General features: G+C 44.2%; 2 protein-coding genes across 2 annotated transcripts in view; one reads left to right on the top strand and one right to left on the bottom strand.

Annotated features, from left to right (window-relative positions):
- The window catches only part of sipa1l3 (signal-induced proliferation-associated 1 like 3), a 92,686-nt gene extending 87,803 nt beyond the window's left edge, over positions 1–4,883 (bottom strand). The window contains exon 1 of the mRNA XM_085184859.1: positions 4,742–4,883. The gene's annotated coding sequence lies outside the window, so the exon portion shown is untranslated. The remainder of the gene's footprint in view (positions 1–4,741) is intronic.
- A 5,441-nt stretch (positions 4,884–10,324) lies between these two features.
- map3k10 (mitogen-activated protein kinase kinase kinase 10) overlaps positions 10,325–13,325 on the top strand; it is a 71,870-nt gene continuing 68,869 nt past the window's right edge. Inside the window, exon 1 of the mRNA XM_085183840.1 lies at positions 10,325–13,151. Within this exon, the coding sequence (XP_085039966.1) occupies positions 12,155–13,151 (997 nt within the window). The 5' untranslated portion in view covers positions 10,325–12,154. The remainder of the gene's footprint in view (positions 13,152–13,325) is intronic.

The following is a 13,325-nucleotide window of genomic DNA, read 5'->3' as shown; positions in this document are numbered from 1 at the left end:
TTAATGCTTGCAATTTTTAACACAACTTCATCCATCTGGAGAAAAATGAAACCAAGTATAAAGAGCTTCAGGTCTGATGAAAGTTCCTTTGGGATCTTTTTTTTTTTTTTTACTGTGACCTCACAAACTGTTTTCATCTTTCTGACAAACTCATTAAAAGAGTATTCTTTAATCCTATGTACATTTAGTTCATACACTATAAGAACCAAGGTTTTTGCCCACTCATCTTAATCTTTAAATTCATGTGTTTTCAGTCCCATTACCACAGGTATAACACAGGTATGCAGTCTGTCTTTACACATATTTGAGTCATTCTAAAGAGCTCACTGAATTTAAACATAGTGGTACTGTAGTAGGATGGCTCATTGAAACAAGTCAGCTTGTGAAACTTCTTTTCTCCTAAATATTCCATGGCCACCTTTAAGCAGTATTGCAAAGTGGAAGTGATTAGGAAGCACAGCAACTCAGCCACAAAGTGGCAACCACAGTTGACAGTTACAGAGTGGGGTCACTGAGTGCTAAGAAGCATAGTGTGTGAAAGTCACCAACTCTCTGCTGACTCAATGAGTTTCACACCTCCTCTGGCATTAAGATCATAGCTTCAACGCAAACACTTTGACAGTTGATTTGAATCTTTACAGAGCCTACGATGTAACCTACGTAAGTGGCCAGTGTTGTTGCCAGCATGCTTGCGCATCTGGTCATGTCCCCAGTTTTATACATGCCACAATAGAAACAAATAACTTTCTGGCTTGTTTTCCCCTCCTGGGTCCCTTCTCTTTATTGTGGGTACTTTTTTTTTTTCTTCCCAGAGGCAAACATTTATCCCTCAAGTTTTTCCACTTCTTTGTACATCTCCTCAAATCCACTCCCATAGGTTTGCCAATTTCCCTTCAAGAACTTACTGACATGCATGAGTTCTTATATTGAGGCTATGACTGTTATCCTCTCAATGATAAATTCAAAAACTGAGGCTAAAAAGTAGGCAGAAATACATAAGACGAATCAGCAGTAATGAACAGCCCAGTCAGTCAATAGTTGCGGGCTGCATCAATTCAATATCCAGTTAAATTTCCGGAGAAGTGTACGCCAGGTTATGCATAGCGTGGGGTTTCAGAGGGGTTTGCAGTTAAGATGTACCTACAGCACTGTAGGCACTTCTATGCAGAAGTGTAAATCAACTATGAACTGGTAATTTCATGAAATGGGTTTCCATGTAAAGCAGTGGACAAACCCAGGTCCATAAAAATATGCTCAGATGAGTCTGATGTGGAATAGGTTGACTGGCCCACACAGCCCTGACCTCAACTCCACTGAGTACTGTATTTTTTGAACTATAAGGCACACTTAAAATCCTTTAATTTTCTCAAAAATCATCAGTGCGCCTTATGTATCGATTCTGGTTATGCTTACTGACCTTGAACCGATTTTATGTGGTACATGGTGTTCAAAAATAGAGCTGTTTGATATAATGATATATATTTGATGATGATATAAAAACATCTATCGTTTCATATTACGCTATCGTTTGTTTCGTGGTGTCGCAAAATAAACTCTTTACAGCAATATTTTTTCATCATTTTGATGGTAACTGTAGAATTAATTTCTTAAAGTTTTTCCTCTTATATTTAAAACAACCACACTTAATTGCCCCTTGGGGATAAATAAAGACTCTGACAATGGACGGACAAGCAACTGCTTTTATGCGTTGTCGTTAGCAACAACGATCACGTGGCTCCGTCCGCTTGTTCACTTTCCACATAAACCTTTCACAATAAAGCTGAAGATCCTGTTGAGATTCTGCAAAATAAAATGAATCACGTGAAATAGTATGCAGAGTGTTTAAGGATGAGCAAAAAAGAGCCGCCAGGTGCTAAAAAATAAACCTGAAAAAAGGCTTTTCCCATCAACACGCCTTGTAATAAATACTGACAAAGAAAATGGTGGCCGTTTCAATTTATGTCTAAAAATGTAACACTGGACTCCAGGTACACGACGCCCAACTGAAAACACTTCACGCAAGTCAAGTTGCCCGAGATTCACAGAATTTACAGAAAATGTAAATTTTTGGTGCTATATATCGTTGTAGGGACGATAAATGTCTTATATCGGGATATGAGATTTTGATCATATTGCACAGCCCTACTCAAAAATCTGTTAAAAAATGTTTTAGTACGGCTTTGGTAAGCTACGAAGCCGTACTGCTTGATGGATTGTCGGAGCATTATGGCTACTGTAATCAGGAGCCTCACAGGGTCCAAAAAAGTCCTTCCTCTTCAGGTCCCAAAGTCAAACAAGCACTGCGGCATCACTGAGAGTTAAAAACCGTCTAAATTCTTTCATCTTTAATAAAATGATCAGCGTTGCTGCTTTACCAGGTGTAACAATTAAGTTTAACATCCAGGCATCCATGAAAACAGAATATATTAAATTTAACGGAGTTAAAAGTTAGAAGCAGGAAGTTAGCTCGCTAGTTTCCACCTAAACATGATATACCATGTTCTGACTGATAGATTTTTGAAACAAATAAAACCTACAGCTCTGCTATCACTTCCAACATAAATGAAGACAGAAAACTATACAGCAGTGATGTTTGTAGGGTTACTGAAGTTTGGCTAGCTGGTATATAACGATGCGCTACGTGATCGCTAGCGACACAGCTATGTTAGCATAACATAAACACAGTGAAGCTGGAGGATGAATGCTAACCTTTTTTTTTTTTTGCTTGACAGAAGTTAATGTGAGGGTTCCTGAGGGTTGGGGACAAATGCAATCGCATGGCAGGATGCTGTAAACGGACCAAACTTCAGTCAGGAGAACAACTGAGATAATCCATCCACAATATGAGGTTAGTCATTAATATACTGCAACAACATGGGAATAGAGTAGCTGCAAGAGAATTCAACATTAATGAATCAATGGTATGGAAGTGGAGTAAGCAAGAAGAATGAGTTGAGTAAAGTTTGACTTATGGGACTGTTTTGTTCCGCTTAATGCGCCTTATAATCCGGTGCGCCTTATGATTCAAAAAATACGGTACCTTCAGGATGAACTAGAATGGGGGCCTCTGCTCACAGAAATGACAAACCTGACAAATTCCTGACAAACCTGACAAATTCCCAACAGCATCCTCCAAAATCTTGTAGAAAGATTTAAAAGCTTCTGTAGGTATTATGTGTAGGTGGCCCAATACATATCGAGTCCATATATTGTATGTTAGGTATACTTTAATTATACAGTTTCATCAGGTTTGCATTCACCATTCAGTTTCTATTTATCTTATACTGCAAAGAGGGTACATAACTTTTGCTCAGTCGATAACTATAATGCATTTTGGATTCCCAGCTAAAGCAACTGCCTAATATTTTCCTTGACCAAAAATAGCCATTGTGCTTAGTTTGGCTTTTAATATGCAAGCTTTCCAAACACCCATGGAAAGGATGAAAACAACGGAAACACGGATCACTGAATGGCTGACTCCTGCAGCTCGGTGTACATCCACTGATCAAAAACTGTATTTACAATGAGGAAAACCATGTCGTTACTACAGTGAACAGCACAGGCAACATCCAATCCTGATTTCCCCTTAAACTGGACGTGAAATACAGGATTTCCCCCATAGTACAGCAAACGGTGGGCAGTACAGGATAACCGGGTTAAGGCATTTGCACATGATTCTCACATTTTCCTGGTAATCATTATTCCATTAGTTCCAGACGAGAGGCGACCAGAGCAAATGATGCCTTGAATATGTGCAGTGCTGCCATGCTCTGCTGCTCTTGCCCGACAAAATCCATCATCCTCATACTCGACGTGTCGTTTTCTGAGGGCTTTGGGGGGTGTGGGGGTGGAGGGGGTACAGCAGCAACACGGAGGATCTCAATGAAAGGGAGATGACACACACACCGAGGCATTATCATCTCCCATTCTGCGTACACACAATCGACTAAGCACACACACAGAAGCATGCATATCTACAATGCACTTACAAATCCTGCACAGGTCCTCTGACAGCTGAGCGTCTGCATGCACACACGCGTAAGCACAATCAATTAAAACGTGTTGCACACCCTTTCATGACAAACCACTTCCATCTACAACTACTGAACTCGTCCCCCCACCCCTCCTCCTTAAATATGCGGTGCAGCCAAAATATTTCCCATGCCGCTCATGCTGGATCCAATATCCAGCCAAGGCAACTTCCGTTTGTAGGAAAAACTACTCGAAATTCAAAGCTCGTCCAGGCTAACTAGCTGGCTCCCAAACAAAGCTCCCATTGTCTGGAACTTGTAGTTTTACCGTTTTTCTCTTGGCCCTCGCAACTGTGATTAACTCAGGTACGAAAAACTACAAATCCGAAGTCTGCAGAGCCCCATGAGCATGCGCACTGGCCCCTTAAGGATCGCGAAGGTTGTGGAATATTTTCTCCTTAATAATTTTTGCGTGCAGCGGCACATTTGAGAGTATGTATGTACTTTGCTGAGAAGCTGGAGGTCAAAGTGGAGCACGGACCCGGTGAAAACGGCTCCTGGCGGGACTGAAACCCGCGGCTGAGCCGTAGTAAAGAGGCTGCTCTCCGCATTGACTGAAGTTGGTCGGCTCGGCTCGGCTGCCTCTCCTCTCAATGTTTGCTTAGGCTCACTAACGTTCACTTCGCTCGCCACTTTTCAGCGCTTTCGAATATCCCCGGCTGCTCACCCAAAACTGCTCAGAGAAAACCAAAAGAGCACACACGGCTTACCTTTCGCTGCTCCAGGGTTTCCGCTCACTTCCAGCTCCGTTAAAATAATCCTCCAGACATTGTGGAAACAGCCGTTGCCCGACGGTCTGCTGCCTGTTCACCAAGCGAGACGTTGCCAAGAATTCTCAACCGAAACCACGGCGAAGCTGCGCCCGCACTCACTGCGCATGCGTAGCTCCGACTGGCGCAAACTACTGATAGTAACACAGGGGGCGGCACGCTGCTGCTCCTGGAGCCGTGGAAACACGTAGTAAATACAAGTGGTAATACTGCAGAGTACAAGTACCTATCAAAGTCCTGCATTCAGTTTTACTGCAACAACAACAATGCATCAAAATAAAAGCATACTGATTAATTAAATAGTGGGTATTGCAGTTACCTAAAACTTGATAAGACATTTTAAGAACAAAAAATAAATCATAACCATAAATGAACCTAGAGGTTACCCACTTTACTGATGTAAAGTTTTCTATATTTTACACTTCTTAAATTGTGAGCCAGACAAATGTGCCACAAAAGAACAATACATTACACAAAAACACATTTTAACAATACAGATTAGGCTAAAATGAGGAAAACCCTATCTAATAAAGTGGTTAAGCAAAAAACATCACATCACAACTATTTAAAATTAATAAACTAATAGAAATCACTCAGCTATAGTAACTCTGGGGTAGGTGTAGCTTTCACATTTGAAGGATGGGTTTCTGCAATGCATGGCAACTCCCCAACATTGTTATAATCAGAACACCAAGTATTAGTTTTTTATTGTGCTTTTGTACGGTTTATTTATGAATGAAAACTATTCATGCTTTTATTTTGAAGGCAGAGTAGAACAAGTAAATTATTTTATAGTATTGGTTTATACATTAGACCTATTGTTACAGATAACGATGGTGCCCTTTTTTCTTTCATTTACAAACTTCCATCTTATCCTAACCCATAATACTTAGTTATAATTTATTTGTTTATAATATGTTGTATGAATAATCTGAGTCTACAAAGTAAAATATAAAAAACAGAATCTGAACTGGTGGAATAGTATCAAGAAGCAGAATGGAATATCCCCCGTATTGTTATGTACTTGAGTAAATGTATTTTGTTTTATTTTGTTTCTTTTAAACTGTGGACAGAGTGTTTTACTGCGCAGCCCAATAAGATTTTACTCAGTGTCATGTCAAGTTCACAAATAGGCCAATAGCACACCCTTGTGGTTGCTGATTTGAAATGCTGAGAGATTAACCTGAAATGAATAATAACTAAGTTAATGATATATAACTATTTGTTTGAAAGAATTTGGATATATTTATTTATTTTTATATTTATACTGTTGATTGATTTTCTTTCTTTTCCAGAGAGATTTTTTTAACAGTAAATCTCACTGTATATTCTACAAGGAACCTTAAAAAATCTTTAAATTTCAACTTCTTAAAATAAAGTTTTGAGATAATAACACAAAAATAACAGACATTAAAAACTACTTTATTTGAGACAGATAGGAAGGCATGCCGGCTCGGACGTCGCCCGGTTCAGCAAGATCCGCGTCAGGTGTTGAGGAACCAGGGCTCCCTGACGAGAAGTGGGCTACTGGAATAAGAAGGCATCGGTGGGCAAGACATGAAAATAGGGCATTGTTGGAATGCTACTACGCAAGTAACCCTGGCGGAAGGGGCTACATGAATAGGATGATGACCTATGGAATCCTCGATACCCAACATCCACAATGGCGGCGAAACAACTAGTAGCTCAGTGTTCCAACATTCGAAAGAAGGGACTGCTCTCACAACTACAGATTGACGAGGTACAACATAAATGCTACGGCAAGGGGGAGCCAGGACGCCAGGTCAGGAGGGTGATATCATCACCCCCACCCGAGATTGGGTACCAAGCCCCAAGTGTGATAGAAGAAGGATCGTTGAGTGCGAGGGGAACTGACCTGAAAGGTAGGATCATGGCCAAGCTTGAAACCTGGACCCCTGTAGCCGGTTACCAAGACTACGTGAAGTACTCTCAGAAGGTCTGCTAGATGACGTTAATGCAGCACTACGGACGATACCTACAGCCACCATTACCAAGACTAACAAGCTGATCTACACTACGGCAGCAGTGACCAGTGAGATGCTGGGCTACAAGTTGAACAGCCACAAGGGGCAGTACCCTCCATGGAGAAGGAGGCTAGAAGTTAAGATCAAGGTAGCACGGAGGGAGGTTAGCCAACTATTGGTGCTGCAGAAAGGTGCGATGAAGAAGGTGCCTAAGAAGTACAGCAAGCTGTCCATACCCGAGGCCTTGGAAACTGCCAAGCAACGACTCACAGCCTTGGCCAGGTGCTTGAAGAGGTACACTAGAGAGATCGAAGGCAGGAGAATAAACCAGCTGTTCTCCACAGAACCAGCCAAGGTGTCCTCTCAGTGGCAGGGGAAAAATATGAGAACAGCACCACCTGGAGATGGAACAATACTGGAAGAGCATATGGGAGAAGGACGCAACTCATAACAGCAATGCTCAGTGGCTAGTGGATCTGAGGCAGACCACAGCGACCTCCCTGAACAGGGTCCAGTAACAATCACAGTAGCAGACATCCAAGAAATGGTCTCCAGTATGAAGAGTTGGACAGCACCAGGCCCTGACATTATCACAGCTACTGGCTAAAGAAGCTGACTGCACTCCACGAGCGCCTGGCAGCACAAATGAACCAGCTGCTAGTTGACGAGAGACAACCAGAATGGCTAACCGAAGGCCGGACAGTCCTGATCCTCAAGGACCCCGAGAAGGGACTGGTCCCCTCCAACTACCAACCAATAACCTGTTGTCAGCCACCTCCTGTACATGGATGACATCAAGCTGTATGCCAAGAGTGAACGAGACATCGATTCACTGATCCACACCACCAGGATATACAGCAATGACATTGGAATGTCATTCGGACTGGTGAAGTGTAGTTGGATGGTAACAAAGAGAGGGAAGGTAGTCAGAACTGAGGGGATTGAACTACCAGAAGGCAACATTGCAGACATAGAGGACAGCTACAAGTACCTGGGGATCCCACAGGCAAATGGGAACCATGAAGAGGTCACTAGAACAGCTGCAACCACCAAGTACCTGCAGAGGGTCAGGCAAGCTCTGAGAAGTCAGCTGAACAGTAAGAACAAGATCCGGGCTATCAACACCTACGCCCTGCCTGTGATCAGGTATCCTGCTGGGATAATAAGTTGGCCAAAGGAGGAGATAGAAGCAACTGACATCAAGACAAGGAAGCTCCTGACCATGCATGGAGGGTTTCACTCCAAGTCCAGCACCCTAAGGCTGTACGCTAAGCACAAGGAGGGAGGCCGGGGACTGGTGAGTGTCAGCTCCACGGTCCAGGATGAGACAACGAACATCCACGAATACATCAGTAAGATGGCCCCAACAGGCTGCGTGCTCAGTGAATACCTCAGGCAGCAGAAACCCAAGAATGAGAAGGAAGACGAGGCAGCATCATGGAAGGACAGGCCCCTGCACGGTATGTACCACCGACAGATAGTGGAGGTGGCTGATATCCAGAAATCCAAAGTCCATATCCAAAGCTGGACTGAAAGATAGCACGGAGGCACTAATCATGGCAGCACAAGAACAAGCTCTGAGCACAAGATCCATAGAGGCTGGGGTCTATCACACCAGGCAAGACCCCAGGTGCAGGTTGTGTAAAGATGCACCAGAGACAATCCAGCACATAACAACAGGGTGTAAGATGCTAGCAGGCAGGGCATACATGGAACGCCATAACCAAGTGGCCGGCATAGTGTACAGGAACATCTGTGCCGAGTATAACCTGGAAGTCCCGAGGTCAAAATGGGAGATGCCCCCAAGGGTGGTGGAGAATGACCGAGCTAATATGCTGTGGGACTTCCAGATACAGACGGACAAAATGGTGGTGGCTAACCAACCGGACATAGTGGCGGTAGACAAGAAGAAGAAGACAGCTGTAGTGATAGATGTAGCGGTTCTCGTATATAAGGAACACGAGAAGCTGGAGAAGTACCAAGGGCTCAGAGAAGAGCTCAAAAAAATGTGGAGAGTGAAGGTAACGGTGGTCCCAGTGGTAATCAGAGCCCTAGGTGCGGTGACTCCTAAACTAGGCGAGTGGTTCCAGCAGATCCCAGCAACAACATCAGAGATCTCTGTCTAGAAGCTAAGACATTGTGCAAGACCCTCAAGCTCCCAGGCCTTTGGTAGAGGACCTGAGCTAACACTGACTCTGAGCTTTGTAAATCATTGCTAATAATGTCTGTATATCATATGCCATATATTCCATGTGCCTATATTTTGTCAATACAAACAATTGCAGTAAGAAACATAGTTTTAAAAATATCTATATATAGCAAATATTATCACTCTGACCTTCAGATCGGTTTATTGACCTTAAAGGAGAGGTCAAAGGTCAAATGTGACATACCAGACTTTTAGGAGTCATATTTTTGAAGTTATAAAGCTTTTTATCAATTTCTGATGAATAAATCTTTCAGTTGAATTTGAAAAACTTGGTGGATTCAGCTCAAATTTTAATGGATTGTTAACATGACCCCACTCTACACTCTACAAAGTTTTATCAGAATTCGTCCAAAACTTTTTGAGCCATTTCCTCGTCGGCGGGGTTGATAATGAAAATATAGGATGTGAATTTTCCAGCAAGTCAAATATATAATGTGAGAAAAAAACCCTTCTAATAAGATGTAAGAATAAACCACAGCATGCAACCTAAGCACTGATAAAGAGCGGAGTTTGACGCACAGGAGGGTGTTGCTAAAAGGATGACAAGGACACCACACAAAAGCCTGGAATTCAAAGCGGCAATGAAGGGTGGAGAGTAATAAAAGAACTTGAAGAAAGATGGACTAGAGAGTTTGATCCCCTTCTGAAAAAGACACTCCATTCAAGACCTTCTGTTTCACTAACTGCGCACCAGGGGTCAGTATAGCTCAACAATTAATGGGCGTGAATGTTTAAAAAGACATTATTTTATTGCTTTTTGTTTTTGTTTTTTCTTTTTTGCATTGTACTGCTATTCTGGTCTTATTTTTAGATCAAATAAAAAGACCTTCAGCTACTGCTTTCTTAATTTTAATAGGCTAAATAAAATAAGTAATGCTTTATAATCCGTGATTTTATGGCCTATGAGACAAATACCAGCTGCCACCGGTGCTTAAAAATCACACATTAAAAGCAATGGAGCAGGACAATGGGAATCAGGGGGCTACCAGTTGGGTTAAAAATGCCTCTTTTGTGTCGTGTTATCAACTAGAACCTAAAAACATCCTTCCCTATTTTCAGCTCCAAAATCTTATTATTGCATTATGTTACAATATATAATATTTTGCATTATTTGAATTGTAATCTGGTTGTTTTAAGTGGACAGTAGGCCACAGTATATTAAAGGATAATGCTAATAATGTACTGTACAGCCAGCCGTTTCCTGATGATTGTAATAATGTTAATTATTTAGTTATATCAGCCGCAGAATGATGTAGGTCAGCTGGAGAGCACGCAAACACTACATTACCCAGGGTGCACCTGCACACCAACACAGTCCAGTCCCGTTCCAACAGACTGCGGTGTCTTACACTCTCCGCCCTGCACAGTGAGCTGCATCCTGATCTGCGCACAGGCGATGGGATCGCGGGCGTGGACCTGTTACCTGCTGCAGCCATCCCTATGATTAGAGAATCGGCGACGGGGGAAGCGCTCGCTTCAGCGTACGTGAACGGCACTCCGGCATATTTGAATGCAAAGTCAGCCCACAGACTGACAGCTCGGAGCACGAAATATTTTGTCTGTTTGGTGTGTGTGTGTGGAGGGGGAAGAGAGAAAAGCCTTTTTGAATACAGTGGAGCTCCAGACAGCTGGCTGAACGCAGACTCCCTGAGCGCTTTGTCAATCTGACGCCAGATTGTGAGGACCTCGATGGGCTCCTTTACTTGGACGTAAACCGTACGCCCATGCGACGATGTCAGTGGATGTTGCTGGCTTCACTTTCCAGGTTAGGTTACAGTAATTGTTTACGTATTAAAATTAAGCCATTTTAAGGCGGAACACGGGAGAGGCACCTGGATACGCCGCACCGTTTTACACACAGGATTTTATTATTGTTATTATTATGATCATTAATATTAGTGGGATACAGATGTCTTGATAGAGGAAAAATGGAGACAGTGGATTTGTTCATCTCGTCCTCGGATAGCCTGTAGAGCTGTTATACCGCAATGCCTCCATGCAAACCTCCGCTGACAGCGTTTTCCACCTTATGTGACGGTTTCCGTCTCCGCTGAAGAAGTGGCGGACATTTAAAGCTCACACCTTCCTTACGCCGCTGTAGATTCGGCGATCGTGCGCGCTAACAGGGCAACGGGATAATGATAAACGCTGGCATCTCTTTCCCGTCACCAGTGAGGAAGAATTTCTTGTCCAAACCGACGCTCGTCACCATCACCAATGCAGCCCAGCAGAGGCGATTAAACCAGGCCGCTGCACAGAGACGGAGGCGGGTTTGTTATGCTCAGACTTGGCTGGATGCTGAACATGGTGCCACTTTCTCAGCTCTGTATTGACTACCTGTCGCCCAGCCGTCGGCTCGTTTCACTAATTGCCCAGCTGTCTTAAAACGGACGAGGCTTTTCTGATGAAGGCTATTCAGGGACACTGAACCGGCTCTTGAGTGGCCATGCGTGTAGGATTTAGCTTGGACCAGCTTGTCTGGATGTAGGGCGCATATCCGCGGATATTCCCAAACGCAGAAGAGAAAACAGCCTATATTCATGGAGATGGCAGGCGGTGGAGGTGCATCTATACGGGGCTGGATGAGAAATAATGAGGACCTCTGCGCAGAGGATTTCACTCAGCTCGTACACCCACAGCAGTTTGCCTAAGAGTCTATACAAGGAACATGTCTGGCAACCATCAGAGGTCATTCGGGCAAATAAATCAAAATTCTAACAAAATTATGAGCTCAGATTGTAAATGCTGGATTTTTACTGGATGGATTTAATTCACAGCTTATTAGCTGATCAGGACCTCTGAAGGCATCTCTCTGATTATGCTCCTTCACAGATAAATACGCTCTCCCGAGCCAGCTTCTTTTTCTTCAGTTTTGAAAACAATCAGTTTTTTGGGGGGGCAAGTGGCATGGGGTTAGGATCCATTCTGTTTGACCTAATGTACGTTATCCCTGAATAAACTTGCCTTTGGGAATTCATGTTACTTCCACACTTTGTGCCAACAGCACAGCAGCAGCCGGTGACAGGATTTAGGATTTGGCACAGTTTCAGCAGCGATATGTGGTGATGGGGGAGAGCAGTCGCTGCTCTCTGACCCACTGATTCCCCTCGCCCCTCCTCCGGTGGTCGAGGGCAGCTCATCTCAGTCAATGGGCCCTGTATGGATTTTGTGCCTGAGTTGTTCGAGGGCAGGCCAACAGTGTCAAACAGCAGTCAGGCTGCCATGAACCCATACGGCAGAGCGAGCAGCACAGCGGCCCCCCTGTCCTGCACCAGCTGTGGGGGCTGTTGCTCACCACCTCCCCCTTGCCTCATTCCCCCTGGGCCCCCTTCCTCTACTACCTCTTCCTCTTCCATGCCTCCAAACATGACCCCTGCGCCACCAATGTTTCCTGCCCCAGTCGTGCAGGTGGAGAATGGTAGCAGCTGGAACTCCTCCACCATCTCCTCCTCTGGCTCCCCAGACTCCCACTCTGGTCATCGAGGTGGGGCAAACAACCCTTACTGGACGGCGGTGTTTGACTATGAGGCCACAGCTGATGAGGAGTTAACCCTGCGGCGTGGGGACCTTCTTGAGGTTCTCTCCAAGGACTCTAAGGTGTCTGGAGACGAGGGCTGGTGGACGGGCAAAATCCAGGACAAGGTGGGTATCTTTCCAAGCAACTATGTCACAAGGGGAGACACTCCCAATTACCAGCAGCTGACTTCAGGAGGACTGGTGGCAGGTGGGGTGGGTGATTGTCCGTTGGAGATTGACTTTTCAGAACTGCTCCTGGAGGAGGTGATAGGAGCTGGTGGATTTGGAAAAGTGTACAAAGGAGTGTGGCGGGGAGAGGAAGTAGCCGTTAAGGCTGCCAGGCAGGACCCAGATGAGGATATCAGTGTCACAGCAGAGAGCGTGCGGCAGGAGGCCAGGCTGTTCTGGATGCTCCGGCACGCCAACATTATCGCGCTCCGTGGAGTCTGCCTGAAGGAGCCCAACTTGTGCTTGGTGATGGAGTATGCTCGAGGGGGGGCTCTAAACCGAGCCTTGGCTGGGAAGAAGGTCCCCCCGAGAGTTTTGGTGAACTGGGCGGTCCAGATTGCAACGGGGATGGACTATCTGCACAACCAGGCGTTCGTACCCATCATCCACAGAGACCTCAAGTCGAGTAATAGTGAGTACTTCAAAGTCTTTTATCTTCTCCGTAATCAAACAAAGACACTAAAACACATTTTAAATGTGTAGTTGTTGGAAAAAAGGTTTTGATGTAATGTACATGTACTGAGACAGAAGAATAGAGCAGAACTCAGTGGTGGATAAACACTTTAAATTGTTATGATGTGAGATC

The sequence above is a fragment of the Neolamprologus multifasciatus genome, chromosome 14 (genome assembly GCF_963576455.1).
Source record: "Neolamprologus multifasciatus chromosome 14, fNeoMul1.2, whole genome shotgun sequence".
Taxonomy (NCBI): domain Eukaryota; kingdom Metazoa; phylum Chordata; class Actinopteri; order Cichliformes; family Cichlidae; genus Neolamprologus; species Neolamprologus multifasciatus.
The sequence above is the reverse complement of the archived record's forward strand: the minus strand, read 5'-3'. Positions and strand labels throughout refer to the sequence as shown.